Genomic DNA, 18,096 nt, shown 5'->3' with positions numbered 1-18,096 from the left:
TTGCTCAAAGATGTTCAGGGTTACTTTAAGGACACAACAGCACCCTGCTGCCAAACAGGACCTGAGCAACAGCTCTGGCTTCAAGGACACAGTCTGTTGCCAAAATACTGTGTACGCTGTTTAAAAGAAAAACTGTATTTTCAGTACTGTGCTCTATCCTCAAAACTGTGACATGTTTAGCTTCCACTTCTCCTGGAATTCTTAAATTCCAAGTAGTGGCTTGGCATTATTAAATTTTTCAAGAGCCAAAACAAACCATTTGAACCCCCCATTAAATGATTATTGTTAAATTTGAAAAGCAGTTTGAGTGATGCCAAGATGAAAAGCTCAAGTGGGATTCTACAAAACTGGAACTCTCACGTCTCTGCAGCAGTTTGCTGGGATTTCTTTACTTTGTGACGTTATCAAACGCGAAATTTTAAGCATGGTTGGTTCAGTGAGGAAAAAAAGTATTTTGCAATATATAATAACCTCTTTGAAGGTGTGTGATTAATGAATGTCAATGAATGCCGTTGCTGTGGATGACGTTGCGGTTTTTTTTTGGTTTTTTTTACTGAAGAGTAATATTTGGTAACGCACTGCACACTGTTCACTGTATGAATGCATATATCATATTGCACAATAGATATTTGTTGTATCTTGTTTTGTAAATTTTATATAAAGCTGTTTACTGTAAACTGCATCTAGGCCTGTGATTATTTCATTTCTGACCATGTGGAAGTGCAGGAGACAATGACAATAAAATATGCAGTTCAACTGTGACTAAATAGTACAGAAGATTTTTAAATAGTTAAATGGTCATCCAAATGTCTAGTTATAGCTGTGTATAGTCTACTGGAAATATAAAGATTTTTCAACACGTTGATGTTCGCCACATTTTGCATTAATAATTGATGCATTTTCCAATACGGCTGCACTTGTGTGATTGATCATTTGCTTCCAAGCACATTACTGTGACAAATGCATGTAACTATTATCATATAGGTTATTATGACAAATAAAACACTACAGTTAGCTAAACTACAGCCAACCAAACTGATGAAATTCAGATACAAGGTAGTAAATTCTCAAATAACAGCACGAGTTATGGTGTGGCTGAGTAAATACAGTAAAGTAAATAACAGGACAGAATCCCATAACATTTCCGCCTCTCAAAAATAGTCGTCATTCCCAGATTCACTGATGCAGCTGCTGACTGTGTTTTCATGTTGCATTGTTTTGTAAATGAAACCCAACACTTACTTCAGCCTCAGAATAAAAACCCTTACAGGAAAGAAAAGTTTCAGAGCTCCTTGGTCACATGAAAGGATTTTAAAATAACACAGGAGCAGATAAATAAACAGCAAATGCTTGTACTATGATAACATCATGGAATATGTTTAGAAATAAGACAGACTGATATGACAGACTGATGACAGATGCATTAAGGCAGGCTAGAAAAAGAGATACATTCGTTCTGTGTATGTGGCCATGGCGGTGTATTGGAGAAGATACCAGTATGGGATGCACTGAAAGCTCTGGCAGTGAGCCATCTATTTCACATGCCATGACTGTATTACGTAACCAGAAGCAGGAGACAAGGAGGAGTACGTTCTTTTGCCATAGTTCAAAGTGCACGGTGAAGAGATAATGGCCTCCTTTTATCAGTAGGCCATAGTAATGAGCTTGTTCATCACCTACGGGAGGAGAGCGTAGGGGAAAGGGAAGGATGGGTGGGAGGTCAGAGGGTTGGTGGGTGGTTGCGTGGGGTGGGGGTTGAGGAATGCCCATCCATCAGGCGCCATACCCAGAGTCTGGCCGGAGACTCAGCCCCCTCAAACCTCCAGACCCGTTCATAACTGTCTGTACAAATGGAGGGAAAACTACCACATTACATATGGAGGAACAAAAATGCCATAATGGGATTGCTTTCAGCTGTTATGTAGACTGTTCTCTTTTTCCAAAGATTAGGGATTATACATCCCATAATATAATAAATTTATGAAGTTGTCAAATGGGATCTATTCACTGGAGTTTTAAGACATTCAACTTAACAAACCTTTAAAACCAATGTTTTTTTTTTAAGTGGACGTGTCGTTTATGCCTGCATCACATATTTTAGAGACTGTCCTCTGAGGACACTCTGCACTCCGGCTTTCTAACAAGTAAAAGCAGAGTTTTAACACAAAGCACTCTTTCTGCCTAACCTAACCAAACATTGTGTGAAACAAAAGCAAACAGCATGTGAAAATGAAACTTAAGTTTAAAAATAGTATTTAAAAAATGTCTAAAAATAATTGTTCCATGTGGAATCCACGCGAAGTTTTGTGACGTCTGACTGCAAACACTCATGCGGCATTCACTTATGTAAGGAATTTTGAGCTAAGTATAACTTGGGGAGTTATTTATTTTGATGAGAAAATTATGTTAAAGTTTAGATTCACCTGCTGGTGATGTAGTGGTATTGTAGTTTTAGACCCATATGCTTCAATTCAGGGTTGGCGTGGTGTTCTTCCCATGCTTGCATAGGTTCACTCTGGGTACTCCAGCTTCTTCTCACAGTCCAAAAACACGCATAGGGTTAGGTTAACAGGTGATTCTAAACTGGCTGTAGGTGTGAATGTGAGTGGGCATCTTACCGAATTATAAGAAAAAGTTTGCTTTTCTTTTTCAGTCCACGACTAAAGCATCATTTATAGTACCATTATATCTGTGGAAATTACAAAGCATCTACCATCAAGGCTTAAAAATGTAATATTTATTAGATTAAGACAAAGTTCAAGGTTATATCTTGGGCTGTCTTTAGAAATAAAACTCATTAAAAAAAGGTACAACCTGCTTTGTGCCAATAGTGTTGTCATGGTAGCTGACAGTGAGTTTTCATGTCCTCCAGTTCTAATTTTCCAGAGCAGAATAATCTGGTTTTCATATATATCACTTAAGACAAATTTTTGCCAGAGGTTTTCGAGCAGGAATCTTGCAGACTTTGGTTTCCTCCCACATTTGCTTGTCAATCAGATGTTTGCTTAAGGACACCTCTGATGGATTTTGCAACTTGAAGGACAGACCAGACTATCAGTCCTGTTTAAAGCTGGTCAACCACCTGTCATCTCTTAATTCAGTTCATATGAATTTCATTATATATATATTTTGACTTGCTTGTGTATGCACAGTAGTTGTTTTCTCATGAATGTGATGTGCCTTTTAAGAATAAGAGTCACTGATGCCATATTCTAATAAAAGCATCCAGTGCAAATAATCATAATCAGTTCAGCCTTCCAAAAGACTCTAATTAGCGACGTGATTTAATCTTTGTTTTCTTTCCTCACACAAAATATCAGCCAAAAACAGCATTTAGTACATTAAAAAAAAGAAAAATGAATGGCTTCATCAATGAACACAACAAAACAACACAGCAAGCCTTGTGTGTTGATTACTGTTTAAGTGTATTAATGTAACTCATATTTAATCATCAGCAAATGCCCAAATTCAAAATTTTAAGTGTAATTGGGAAATGTGTAAAATAAGGGCTTAGCTTTTTGTGTCTGATTATTCAAACCAGATGAAAGGTTTCCATGTGACAAAGACTTGATGAACCACCATCCCAGTGTGGGGTCGTTGACCTCTACTTTCCTTCTGGTTCGAGAAGCAACCCCCCCCCTCAGCCCCATAGGACATATGAGCTCAGAGGAGGGGGAGGAGTATGCGTGTGTGTGTGTGTGTGTGTGTGTGTGTGTGTGTGTGTATTCATACGTATACGTATATGTATATGTGCGTGAGGTGAGGCCTTGCTCAAGGGAAGAGCTTGTTCTCCTGGTCGACCTTGAATGTTCTCATTCATTTCACTGATGGCTGTGAATCTACTTTGCTAAGGCTTCAAACGGGTCAGACATTCAAATAAGTAGAGGTACTCTACTCTAACCAGCCCCATCTAACCTGTTCTACTTACAGCACATGTGCTGTAAGGTGCATTTAGCTTCTCTTAAATAAATACTTATCAGATGCTTAGAAAAATCTCGGTATGTATTGAAAGTGAACATATGAAGCATTTGAGTGCACAATTAATGATCGTAAACCTAAAATGAGTAAATACGCAACTTTAAAGAAATTTGGCTTTGAGTTACAAATGTCTGCTTCTCAAACAGTCAATAAATAGAGTTTGTGTGTCTGTGTGTTCTTTGCATGTGCTGCATTTTGTTGTGATTTATTGCTGCGAACCAAAGGAAGTGGAGAGTTTGAAGCATTTTGCATAAATAGTTCTTGGGTTCTTGGTGACTATTAGTCCAATTGGACAATTTTCTGATTGCACTGATTACAATAGTGTGTTAAAAAAGAAGTATGTAAGTATTATAGTAAGGAACTCAGCAATATGGAGCTATCCTGCTGTATATTGTTTCAGTTATTTTCCTTACCCTTCACTGAAAAATATAATCATCAGTGACAGTTTAAGCTGAATATTACCCCAGCGTTGACGTGAAACTGTAAGGTTTGAGTCAAGCACCTTTAAAGTGTTTGACACCAAACTGTACGCCTGCTTTAACGTGGGTTCAGTCCTTCACTGTAGTTCAGGAAAAGGGCTTTTATGATGTGTAGTGATTAAAAAAAATGTGTGCATCACTGCAGTCATTTTTTGAGGCCCAGGCAAGTGACAAATAGGATTTGTTATTATTATTATTATTGTTAGCAATAATAATAATAATAACATTATTATATCAGAACAAACAGTTATGTGACAATAACGATCATCAGAAAATTGAGATTTATTCACACACATTTTTCTTTTTTGAGCAAATTAACCGTTATATTAATTGTGTATTAAAAAGAAGTCTTTAGAATAATTTATTTCAATTTCTTTGCTCTTACCTAATAAGGTGTCCTCTAATATGAGTTATGATGCCAGCATTTTGATCACCCTCAGTGTCGAGCATGACTCTGGATCAGTGGTTGGTGGATTAAATTGAGAAAGCTGCAGCAGTACCAGTGACCAGGATATTGGCCAATTCCCAGCAGACACCTTTTGAATAGAGTAGCAGAGGTGAGTTAAGTTACTGCAGCTATAGAAACAAGAGTGACAGGTTGTTGTGGTTAGTCTGGAAATTCAGGGTAGTGGGAAACTGGGGTCAGGTCCTCTCAATTGTCATGGAGAACTGTGGATTCTTTTAGTCTAATTCTGATATTATCAAGACTTAGGATCTTCTTACTAGACGTGGGTAAAGAAAAATAGAATTAATTAAAATCAAGAAGGTTTACTGTTTTTTTTTTTGGTTTGGTTTTTTTTCTCCACCAGATTAAAACCTCTAAACGTGTAGAGAGGTCTTTGAAACTGACTACCATATGGGAAAAATAACCATCCATCCATTTTCTTCCGCTTATCCAATTCAGGGTCGCAGGCGGGCAGGAGCTTATCCCAGCTGTCATAGGGAGAGTGGTGGGGAACACCCTGGACAGGTCGCCAGTCTGTCACAGGGCTAACACAAAGAGGCAGACAACCATTCACACTCACATGCAATTTAGGACACCAGTTAACCTATCCCCAATAACTGTATGCCTTTGGACTGTGGGAGGAAGCAAGAGTGCTCGGAGAGAAGCCACACAGACACAGGGAGGACATGCAAACTCCACGCAGAAATGCCAGATGGTGGATTCGAACACAGGATCTTGTTACTGTGAGGCAACAGTGCTAACCACCATGCTGCCCTGGGAAAATAAAGGTTGACATAAATAACCACATAGTTTTGGATGATTAATCAAATTTTAACTCAATCTTAATTCATGGCAGCAACAGTATTAAACTTGTCCACAGCTGCTGCGTTACAGTGTGAAAGTGCTTTTAAACCACCAAATTAATTCTCTCACATTTTCATTGCTTATTTTTTGTAATTGGATAATGTTTTGTTGTTTTTGGGGCCTCATGGATATAATACTTTGTAATAGCGAACAGTTAAAACTCTCAGGTCATGGACAGTCTCAAGGTTTTTAATTCAACTAGATGAATATTTTGAACTGAGACCTGTGGATATACGGTAGGCCTTATTTTCTGCCATTTTTTCAGTATTGGCAGCATTTTATGTCCTCCAATTCGCTCGTGCTTTCAAATTCAGTCAGAGTTCTTCTCATTCAATAATTCTTACAGCATCTTATCTTGTTAATCCCCACCTTCCATGGGCCAATCGGTCTAAATATCCTTCAGGCATACTATTGCTCATCCCACCACTCCGCATCACCACAAAGCTCTTCAGATTGTTCTGGGAAATTTACCACCAATGTCTAAAATCCAGACAATAATGTCCTTTATCTTCATCTTATCTGTATTTCAGCTTGTATCTAACTGTGTCCTCAACCCTGAGTCTGATTGTTACAAGCTAACGTCTGTGATTCTGTAAAAACAGCCTATTATCACAACTCTGGTGCAGCTATCCTTAACATGTAAGTGGGGAAAGGTTGGTTACATTCCATTTTAAATTGCCATACATTTTCCCAAGTATATACAAGTTCTCCCTGTGGGGAAAATTATGCATTTTCTCCACTAAATTGACCGGCTCAACATACCATGCTTGTCTTTAATAGAGCACACAGCAGGAAGTCTGATACCTCTGGAGAATGAAAATAGGGCCAATTTGAGTCTGTCACAGTTATGCATATTTAATGAATACAATGTTTCTCATCACAACTGCAAGATCATTCTCTCATTCTTGCAAAAAACTATCTGCAAATTATTAAAATGTTGGTTTGCTTGTATCTGTCTATCAATATCAGACTAAAAAAAAGTGATTCTTTAATATTTGCAGGGTTTTTTTTGTCATTTTTCATTTATTTATTAATTTTTTTTAGTTGCTTCTTTTATGGTGTTATACAGCTTTTGTTGTGGTGATTTGAACTGCAATACCAATAAATATATCTTTAAAATGAAAGAAAGAAATAATAAAACAACCTCTTGAGAGCCCTTCAATTATTTAAGGGCTTTGGGGCATGGAGCATGGCAGGCTCGGTGGAGCAGTGTTAAAGCTGAGGCACTTTGCTTGCAATCGGAGATGAAGAGGCTATTTGTCTGTGTAGCGTGCGAGGCTCTTATCGGGGATTTGTTTGTGGCACAACTTAATTTGCATAAATTTCTTGGAGAGTAAGATGAAAACTCTGCGCTCTTGGCTGGAGCAGGAGGAACAGATTGCCCTCACAGTGCACGTTCCTTCAAACGGCTCAAATCGTTGTTCTAATGTGGAACTTAGATTACGTTTTTTTTTTCATCTCAACATTCCCACCATTAATATTTCTCTTTTTTCCCCCAAATTTTCACACGCGGTAAGTGTCCTAGCTGCTTATCTATCAAGGATTGAATCACGAGATGACTGGATTTAAAGACTAATTGAAATTTATTACGACTCCTGTTTGTTGCAGCTTAGGGCATAAATTCTTTTAGCCATGTGTTAACACTTTACTCAGGAATTGCTGAAATCTTAGAGGTTGGCGACATTGCTACATTTAAATAAAAGACTATCTACACAATTTTATTACAAATTAAAGAGAAAACATGTTTAGCATAACAGGTAAAATGTTTTCTTCATTACGATAGGTCAGAGATATCAAACTGGTCGAGATCCCAGTTAAGTTTCCCTTTGTGTGCTCCTCCAAATAGGTTTTAATTATTCTTTATACGTACATCATTACCCTGCTGAACCTGCAATTAAAAGATATGTCTGCTGATATTCCACGTGTTACGGATCTGTGAATCTAAAGCCTGGCATTTCCACTTGTCTGATGTGATAATCATTTCCGAGCCCTAATGCTCCATCAGCTCCCAAAATAAAACAAGCACTGAGGGAAAGTTGGGGGTAAACTCGAGTGAAGTTAACCTAATTTACATATAATGTCAATGATGCCTGCAACCACACAGTGATCCTTTGGCTAACGTAAACATAGCATCACAGGCAAAGTTCAAAGGTCAGGGTTAAGTGCACATTAAAGGGGTGCGGTACAGCAGCCCCACTCAAACCTGAGAAAACTGCAGCCACTATCCAAACGGGATGTGTTGCTGTGTGGTTAAAATGATTTGCTACTAAAAATTATGCTCCCAAGGTTAATCTCCATATCGCAATATTAGTTGGCCATTCATCTTTTCTGAAGTACTGAAATATTGGTGTCGGGGACACTGTGAGCTGACAGGCCGTGCACTATGAAGTTTTAAAAGCTTTTGATAAGGTGCGTTATATATGAGTGTTCCTAATAATAGGCTGTAGAGTATTACAGTGACAACTGAATGGTTGTTTTGGATTCTGATCTATTAAAAAAAAACAAGGGACGCAGCACTGTGGCATGCTGAACAGATGAGCCCATCAGCCACTGCAATAAAGGCTTGGATGTGGGAAAAGTATAGTCAGAGAATTGATAATACGAGCAGATTGTTCTCAAAAACTATTGAAAACATATAAATGAGCCCTGAGTGTTTCTTCATTTAAATGAACACACACACATTGTAGACTCATTGTTGGACTCTTACCCATGTACCCTTTGCCCTGCTGCCCTAAATGCTCACTGACCACTAAATGTTTATTTTTCTGCCTCTGAATATGGTCCCAAACAAATTTACCTGCACGGTGTTTGCTAAAAACGACCCAGTTAGGGATGAATACAAAATAACACTACATAGTGTTATATGTTTAGGTTTGGCAATCACTGCTACCTGGGAAAACAAATATTTTAATGTTCAGTTTTATAAAAATGGGATTACGGATGACTGCCATCTAAGCATGTGGCGTGACTCACCCTGATGATATATTTGGCCTCTGAAAAACTGCTGAACTATCCAGTTAAGACTTTCTGGCTGATAATGAGGTGGGAGGACTAAAGGAGGAAGAAAAACAAAAAAAACCACATGTAGAACCAATAGTCTTTTTATCCATTTTCCAATAAAAAATACATTCATACAGAAACTATTTTACAAAACAATTTCAAATGAAAAAATCTCATTATGCCATAAAATGAACAAAAATAGAGCCTCATATTTTTCATGTTTATCCAATAAAGATTCTCTAGCTAAAGATAGGGCATCTTTGCAGGTCTTTGAGAAGTTGGGGAAAAAAAATGACATGGCAAATAAAAAAAACAAAAAAAAAATCAATACTTAGTGAAAACCAGAATTCAAAATTATTACAATTCAAGTGTCCAGAACAATTCACGTCTGAAAAGTAGCTGTTTTTTTTTTTTCATTAAAAGATGATAGGCCACAGGTCTAGGCGATACTGATGCCAGTTTAAAATGTATGCTTTTTTTTTTAACCTTTATTTTTTTTTCTCCAAAAATCAAAACAAAGATGTTACAGAAGCAAATGAAGGAGAATGGGGTGCATCTATTTTACAATAATTCTTTAGCCTTTTATCTTTCACATTTGGAAACAACACACTGCACTTGTTTTTGGTCCCATACCCGTTCAAAATAGAAGCTTCCTTACAAAATTCTCTTAGTTTACAATGTAACATCTCTTTGCATTTCTCAGTGTAAAAAGAAAAAAAAATGTCTACAGAATGTCATTAATGTTCAACAGGTTCACCTGCACAGGTGCTGAGTTTTAACAAGGCTACCTGTGATGCTGACAGAGTGACAGACATCAAGTTACTGATGAACGAATGCTCTTTCTAAAGTCTTCCATTCTCTGTCTCTCATATATATATTTCTGCAAGTGCGGAAAATGGCCATGAGATTATCCACTTGTGAACTCAATGGATTTGAATAAATCTGAGAGATCAGAGACTTTTATCAGCTCACTGAGGAGTGTGTTGAAGTCATGTAACTTACGTTGAAACATGCAAATAGTGAAGTTGGCACAGACAGCTTGTCCTTGTCTCACCTCGGTTTACCAGTACAGACATCTAGCCCTGCAACACAGCTCAGCTGAACTGGTTTTACTGGTTTTGGTACTGTTAAGTCAGATCACGGGCTGTTACAGAACTGAGTAAAGATACCGACTCACCTTGGAGGTGAGACTTACCAAAACGTACAATATCAAACCATACTCTTGATTGAGAATGCGGTCATTAGTCTACCTTAAATTAGGACTCATTTTCTTTTGAGAATATATGTTGACAAAATGGTCCTGACGTAAATGTTTTCTTTGCAGTAAATCTTAATTTGCCACAGTCTTGGTGGCTGACCATACGACATTTCACGAGAACATGCTTCCAAGACTCTGTACCTTTGACAGCAAGTTACAGTTAATCTGAAGTGCATCCACACAATCTTATACTACATAGTAGTAAATCATTACAAAAGTGATTTGCTTTTCCAAGTGCTCCACAGTTCTGTCTCAGATCTGGATAATTTTGAAGACTATGATTTAGTTTTGAAATATTTATGATATATTCAATAAAGAATGCACAGATGTGCAAATGGCAGTCATTATGAAGCTGATATAGTTACTTATTTTTTTGAATATTCAAGAGTTTAGAGGAGTTTGTTGCAAGGGAAAGGGGGCAAAAGGTGCAACTGTATGGATCAGAGCCTTTGTAAAGCTATTCAATAACACACAACTGCATTCGCAATGGTCGTTTGGTGTAAGTGTGTATGACAGAGTGATCTATTCAACAGGACAAGGCCACTTACATAAGGCATCAGTAAGGTCGACAGTGCATTTACAGACAGAACAAAAGAGAAAGGCAAAAGTGAAGGAAAAAGGAACAAAAAAAATCCCATAATCAAGATAGATGCTAATAGTGGTATCCCCAAATTATCAAGAAAACCAAAAAAATATGACAAAACAAAATGACTGCCTTATGTGTTTTGTACAATACTATGATACTGAGTATTATGAAGGTAGCTGCTCTTGAATGGAATTTTGTTGTCCTATTAGGTGAGCAACACATCCCCAGATCCCATGCAACTTCTGTTATAATGGCAATAACTGTGTACAACTGTTTTTTTTTTTGTTTTTTTTTCCTTTTAAGATACAAAGCTTACACAATGGACAACAAAATGAGCTTTATAGCGTGTATGTTTTGAGACAGGCTACGTAATACATTGCACATTTAATAGCTGCACTAAACAGAACACCCTCCCATTTTTAGACAGGGAGCTGTAGTTTCACCTCCAGGCAGAAAGGGGGCAGTCTCTAACCAATAGGCCCCAATAAACAACCCCCCGCCCCCCCCACTCCTCTCCACAGCCAACAGAATCAGTCATGACAGACAGAACTTTTCGCTTGCATTCATTCTTAGAGAGACAACAGATAACCCTCCCTCAAAGAAAAAAAAACCTCCCGTGTATAACATCACCCCTGCCATGTCATTCACTCGCAGTTCCACAATGCAAGCTCCATCCACTCCACAAAGCCAGCACAGGCATCCAGTCGCAGGCACTCACAGTCCCCATGCGCACAGGCAAACACACTGTCAGTGGAGGAATGGCACCCCAACCCCTGGAGTCCTAAAATTCTCCAGGAATAAAGCGTTGAACACCATACAGAAGAGTCATCTTCTCCAGCCTAGATTTTTCCCATTTTTTTTGAGTCTCTTTTCGCCCTCCTGCTCCTCCATAAAAGCCTTTCAAGAGCAATCACCGCAGCGAGGTGTTGGAGGCACTAAGTATGGTGCAAATAATAGCCTGCGTTGCTTCATGTTTTTCCACTGACTGGAACACGACGGTGCCCCTGTTAACGCTCCCAGGACACACCGGCCTCGCTGATCCCCACAGGTCAGGACAATCAACCAGAATCATCCCTCAGAGCCCTCAACATGGAGGCCATCTTAGATGTGCCTCTTCATGTGCAGTGCCAGGTGGTCAGAACGGGAGAAACACCTTTAGAAGAGAAAAGAGAAACCATATAGAGTCAGCCACTGGATTAAAGAACTTAGATTATTTGCTCAACATTTGCTTTTCTAATTTTCCGCAGTTGGTGTTGTAGGTCAAAAGTTGTTTATAGTAACTAGGAATGTTTACTAACAAGGTGACAAAAACTAAAAATTCTGTTGCTAAATGATATACTGCAATAAACAAAGTTACCACTTCATCTGCAGGAGATGAAGGGTAAGAAGAGGAAAAAAAAACTGGTTTTTACTTGAGAACATTCACACATTCGTCTGAGACGCTAACCTTACAGTCAACACAAACAATATAAACTCTTTTTTCACTCTCCAGAGATGCTTGTAAAGTACCCATGGTGTTGGCTGTGCAGACCTTCCTCTGTTTATTGGCTAGCAGAGATATCTATGTTGTCTGTATGATATAACATGAACATGTAACAGATCCAAAGAAAAAGCACATGCCCCCCTTGTCCCCTGTCCCAATCTGTGAAGGTTTGGTTAATGTTAACATTGTGCTGAAAATGACCCAAAGTGATGCTGCTCACTCTCACTCCATTCTCCTCTCTGTGACATCCCTCGGTTTCCACCCTTCCCATTGTACTCAACTCTCTTCTCATCCAGTCCCTTGTCCTGAACCCTTTTCACCTTTAACCCTTATTCATCCCTCCAACTAGCATGTCACTTTGATAAACTAATTTGTTGCTTTCTTTGTCAATAAAGAAGTGTTTGCCACTAAAGAAGGGATTCGTATGAAGAGGCCTTAACTCAGTAATTTACAGCACTTTGTTGTGAGAGGCATTTGTCATTCTAACAAAAACAAATGTGACTGAGCTTGGTGACATGTTTAACTGATATCAGGCACCCTCACCTGTCGCAGTGACTGCATTTAAATGGCTTTGCTCCAGTGTGCTTCCTGAAGTGTCTGGTGAGTTCATCGCTTCGTGCGAAGCGCCACTCGCAGCCTTCCCATGAACATCTGTAAGGCTTCTCACCTATAAAAATAAACATAAAGAAAAATATTAAACTCAGCTATGTCGTATCTTCATCAGGGTTTAGAACTGTGCTCCTAACAAGGAGTCTCTGCGAGTTTACCAGTGAGTTAGGTTTTTCTAAATCACAATATGAACATTTTAAACTACAACTTTTTACATATACAGCAAATATTTACAGTACAGGAGATAAAATAATGCAGATTTCTCAAAAAAATATGATCCTATGCAGGTGCTAAGCAGATTGGGCTGACTACTGTAAGTTGAAGAGAAAAACAACCTTGTGCCTTGCGGGTCTCAAGAGCTGTGGTATGCAGCTGTAAGAAGCTGCTTGAGCAGAAGGCTTATGTAACAGGGGAGAGCTGCATGAAAAAAATAGAGACTGTTCCTAATGGTCCTACAGGCCATTAACTATCATTAACCACGTGGCTAACGTGGCTCGAGAACGATGCTAGGAATGTGAGTTCCTCTGCTAATGGAGGCCTGAGCTGTAAACAGCCTGGCAGAGGTCAAAGGTGACGAGGGAAACTGCTCACATTTGAGCCCCTAGCAAAACAGTGCAAATGTCAGATTCCCACAATTTTTCTCTCGCTCTCTCTCTCGTTTTTTTTTTTTTTTTCCTTTTTGGAAGTTGTATGCAAATGAGTGAGTTTTTGAAGCTTTTCCCATGGTGAAATCTGAGAACTGTTGATTTGTTTTCAGGATCCACATCCTCTGGGTGCTGCTCAACCACAAAAGAACATCCCTCCCCCTCCCGCCTCTCTCTCTCACGCACTCCCCGCCTCCCTTTCCACTGCATGAAGTCACGTTCCTCTGTGTGAATTAGGTCATAGTTGAGGGCATTCCTTCTGACAAACTATTCAAAGTATGTGGGAGCTTTTTCAAAACTTTGAGCAATAACTCAGCACTTCAGTTCAGCTAGCATCGCTTTTGAAAGGTTCACTCTCAAGCCAATTTACCTGTGTGTGTCCGCTGGTGTGCTTTGAGGTGCGAGCTCTTGGTGTACACCTTCCTGCATCCATTGAAGTGACACCTGTGCACACGCCTCCTCCCGTCAGGCGATGCCTCCCCGCTGGTCAGCCCTGACCTTTCCATGGTCCTCTCCATGCCTCCAGTCCTTATTTTCCCTGTTGAGTGCATCACAGTCTGTATCCCATTCCAAGTCTGGGCCACAGAGCCCTCCTTGCCGAGCTCAGGTGAGGACGGTGGTGTGCTGATGATGCCGGAGGCCACGTCTTCGCCACTGTCGGCCAGAATATCAGTCAAAGAGCTGGAGGTGAAGTCGAGAGTAGGGGAGAGCTCCTCCGAGCTGTCCGAGGCCTCACTGCTGGCATCGGAGTTGAAGCCACCTACATCATGGTTCTGGCTATCCTGATTGTCTTCCTCCCCCTTAATATGGGGGATCTTTGGGTCCGACTCCTTTGACTTGTCCCCACAGGCGAGCATCAGCTTGCTCCACAAGTCCTCCTGGCTTTCAAATTTAAGGTCTGTGGCTGAGACGTAAGGCTCGCTCTGGAGGTATCTCTCCAGCTCGAGGCATGTCTGCATAGATGAAAGACAAGATAGCAATGAGTTCAGTAGTGCACAGAGCCAAAGGCATGTAACAGAACGCTTGCATTCAACCTGAAGGTCCTTAAAATGACCAAAAAAAAGATCATTTGTTTTCACAGGAAACACAAGACCCAGGTGCTCTCCTATGCACTGTTTTTATTCCAAGCAGAAGCAAAAAGGGGATGTGCTGTGACACTGTAACATCACTGGCCCTGTTTCTTTTCTGCCTGCAGGAATGAGGCAAGACACAATGTCCTATGCAGAGGATAGTCAAGTACGTTCTAAGTGTGTCCTCTGAGGCCATATCAGGGAAGATTACAAGCAGCACATTTCCTTCTGAGATTGCAAGAACAAGGTGCTCCTACCCACAAATACAGGCATGGTTTGAATATGTGTAGGTGTGTAGAGGTTGGTCATGAAATTTACATATGCTACAGAGCCCCCCTTGGGTTGGGGAAGTGCTTGTAGATCTTTTAAATCTATCAATTATTCAACATAATATGGATTTAATAATGCATTTGACTGCATTGCTAGAAATAACATAGCACACCAGGGACTGAGTGGAGGGAGGTCTGGTTCATGGGGGTTCATAAAAAGCTTGGCATGAATACTGCAACAGCCACTGTGGATTGTGGGCCTGTTTTCTGTGAAAAGGAAGTGAGAGAGAGCACTTCCTTAACCCTCTTCAGTCAGCAAACACAGGCCAGATATGGAGGCCAGGAACAGGCCTGTGCAGCCTCCTAATGAAGCTAATTTAAAATAACTGTCAAATGCTATTATAATAGACCTGCCAGAACAGCAGCACTCCAAGCTTGAGGAAACCTGGATCCAAAGGGTTGTGAGATAAATCTGTTTTTCTGACTTTTTCCAAACTCCTCTTAAAACTATTTATTCCTTTGGGGAGTCCGGGAGGGGACATCCCTCTTTGGGCTGAGCTGGTTTAAGGCAACACAAGCATGCACCCAACTAAGCTACATCACTTAGGGGGTTTTGAAAAAAAGCGAGCAGACCTGCATCTGTCCTTGATACATTTCACAGAAACACTAAAATAAAGGAAGAATGACAAGCCTCACCAACAATATTTTTAGGAATCCCATACTGGATTGATATAATGTAGCTTAGGAGGAGATGACATTCATTTAAACTATAGCTTTGAAGCAGTAACTATAAACAACTTTCATGTTTATATATGCTCTAAAAGAGGACTATCATGGGGACACCATAGTAACTTGGGAATGAAAGAGAAGGCAATGAGTTCAAATGTTTCTTGTCAGCAGTGCAGGATAAATCCCAGGCGAGCTTTAAATGCCTGAGAGGGCGACTTGGAACGAAGCCCGACCATATCTGATAGACGGGCAGACAGAGAAGACTGAAGAGCAAGGCCAATTCATTTCCCAATCTGAGCAAGAAGCGACTTGTACTCTCCCCGTCATCGCCAGTGTAAAACTCCGCTGTTTTGTCATCCAGGCGGCCGCCTGGTTGAGCGACGGCGCAATAGAAACCAGGCTCTCTCTCTCTCTCTCTTTCTGACAGCCTGTCACTCATTTGTATGTGTGGGTCTGTGTGACAGCGAGGGAAGGAGCGGCAGGCAGAGAGGGGTAGTGAGAAAGTCAGGAGGAGGAGGAGATACGCGCAAAGACGCACGGCTCGCCATTCAGTCGCTAAATCTGCACCACGGCGTGTTTTTCGTTTATCACACACCGACGTGCCTGCGTAGCCTGCATGCCCGAGTCGAAATTATCCACAACATTTTTTCTCCACCAGCAAACCACCACGAAATAACTGCGCGCACGCTGCGACGTAAGAACATACCGTAAAAGTACAAGTCATTTAAAGGATTATTCGCGATATTTTATGAAAACCTCAAAAAACAAACAACAAAACCCCTAGTAAATCAGTTTTTCTACAAGTATAAAAAATACCTATGAGATATGCCACTAGGGGAACTTACATCATTTCCTCTATTACCGGAGGCAAGCCAAGTTTTGGCAAAGAAATTTATATTAGCTGCTGTACTGAATCAAACGTGGGGTTACATGGCATTAAACTACTCTGACATTTGCCCGTCCGCGCGCAGCTGTCACTTAAAACAAGTTTCTGGGAATTACGCACTCTGCTGGCACTTCACGCAAGAGCCAGCGGCACTATCTGTCAAGCTGGGGATTCGTATGGAAAGAATCAGTCGTCAGCCTACCTGCTGCCAGTACTCTTCCAGAGATGGTAAAGCTGAAAAGTATCCGGTGTCGTGCACAATTTGGAGCTCCTGGAAGATGCTACACATAGGGATGACATCCATTTCACTCCCGAGATTTAGCCACAAGTAGAAGCGAATTCAAGCTTGTGAAGAAACGAAGCCTGATGTGTTCAGAGAGAAGCTGGAGTCTTGGCTGTATTTGCATGTATACTAGTCTGGAGTCGTGCACTTCCAGTGGTGGTTTTGAGCGTGAGCGCACAACACTGAACTCTGCAAAAGTCCGTCAGCGCACTGTAAACTTCCCCCCCGATTCAAAATTACTGACATACCCACCCCCATGTGATTACATTACGTTACGGCACGTCTACCAATGGGCTCGCAGGAACTTTACACCCGCCTACCAGACCACCCCCGGCCAATACCGAGCGAGAGCCGAGTCATTCTGCGTGCTGTGATTGGTGCAGGGCTAGAAGCCTCTCTGGCTCCCATTGGGCCATATCAGCGCTATTTTTAGAACGGTATATAATGCGACTCCTCTTTTACCACAACGAGGAAGTTGAGTTTTCCACCGATTCGAATGTGAGCTTCAGCGGCTTCGGATCAGCGACAGGCGAAGCATCCGCTTCTGGCGGCTCTAAATAGACCCTGACGGCTATCTTTATTTCCTCACACATGCACTGCTGACTCTTGCCGAGTTACGCCATGAATGTGAGGAGCGTAAGTCTGTAAAGAAAATCGCTCTCCTGTTTGTAAAACGCAAGTCTGGACAACAATATTCAGACGCGCCTGCAAACTCAGGGGGATCATCAAAAGCCTGATCAATTTCTGTCCTCTGTGAAGCAAATGTGATAGACTTCATCTTTTCATGGCTGTCCAGAGATGCATGAGGATTATGACGAGTCTCTCTGTGACAGTATAGACAATTTAATAAGCTATTAAGTTATAATAGAGTTGCCATAAAGATGATTATTCACATAATGCTGTGCGGGTTATTGTAGTGGCAGCAGCTTGAAGCAAACCATGAGGGACAGGTTAGATTCTGCTAGGAACGATGTGCAGTGTGTGTGTGTGTTTGTGTGAGTGCGTGTGCGTGTCAGTCACCTGTGGCATACTTCTTTTGCAGCTTAAGTGTATTAATATACTTGCTTGTGAAACCACATTAACTTATTTCCTCTAGAAGGGGGAAAGCAGAACAGGTAAAAAAAAAAAAAAATAATTGTTGCCACCCATGGTGCATGGTGAGAGTTTCTAATGCAAGACAGCAATGTAGCTCTCACAGCTCTAAAATGACACGTTATAAATATACGCTGGCTCTCTCCCAGAAATATATTTACCTTTCCCTCCTTTGAATGTAAATTGCTTTGCTGTGATCAGTGCTTTCCCACATCGCTCCTCCCAAAGATCAAAGAAACATGAATATTAATCTGAGATTAATGCCTGTACAAGGCGATATATGATGAGATTTATGTCCTCCTTGTGTGCTCTGCTTCATGCTTTATTATGTTGCTTGCGTAGAAACTTAGTTTATAAAAAGTCCCATAGGTGATTATTTCCAGGTTTTAAAATGCAGTTGAGAGAAAATATAGCCCGGGCA

At 40.5% G+C, this 18,096-nt stretch overlaps 1 protein-coding gene across 1 annotated transcript; it reads right to left on the bottom strand.

Annotated features, from left to right (window-relative positions):
* Nucleotides 1-8,851: 8,851 nt before the first annotated feature.
* Nucleotides 8,852-16,807, bottom strand: LOC115795403 (Krueppel-like factor 6). The gene is made up of 4 exons (XM_030751294.1): nucleotides 16,503-16,807; nucleotides 13,717-14,299; nucleotides 12,637-12,760; nucleotides 8,852-11,763 (listed from the first exon to the last, which is right to left on the bottom strand). The coding sequence occupies exons 1-4, from the start codon at nucleotides 16,602-16,604 to the stop codon at nucleotides 11,712-11,714; spliced, it is 861 nt and encodes a 286-aa protein (XP_030607154.1). The 5' UTR covers nucleotides 16,605-16,807; the 3' UTR covers nucleotides 8,852-11,711.
* Between the last annotated feature and the right edge of the window lie 1,289 nt (nucleotides 16,808-18,096).

Source organism: Archocentrus centrarchus, chromosome 17 (genome assembly GCF_007364275.1).
Source record: "Archocentrus centrarchus isolate MPI-CPG fArcCen1 chromosome 17, fArcCen1, whole genome shotgun sequence".
Lineage (NCBI taxonomy): Eukaryota > Metazoa > Chordata > Actinopteri > Cichliformes > Cichlidae > Archocentrus > Archocentrus centrarchus.
Note: the sequence above shows the minus strand (reverse complement) of the source record. Positions and strands in the feature narration are given on the sequence as shown.

Bases quoted from the DNA above. Each gene is read 5' to 3' on its own strand.
- LOC115795403 (XM_030751294.1), bottom strand. From the start codon at position 16,604: ATGGATGTCATCCCTATGTGTAGCATCTTCCAGGAGCTCCAAATTGTG. The intron at 14,300-16,502 runs GTAGGCTGACGA...TCATCTATGCAG, and splicing joins TGGAAGAGTACTGGCAGCAG to ACATGCCTCGAGCTGGAGAG. The intron at 12,761-13,716 runs GTAAATTGGCTT...TTATTTTTATAG, and splicing joins ACACCAGCGGACACACACAG to GTGAGAAGCCTTACAGATGT.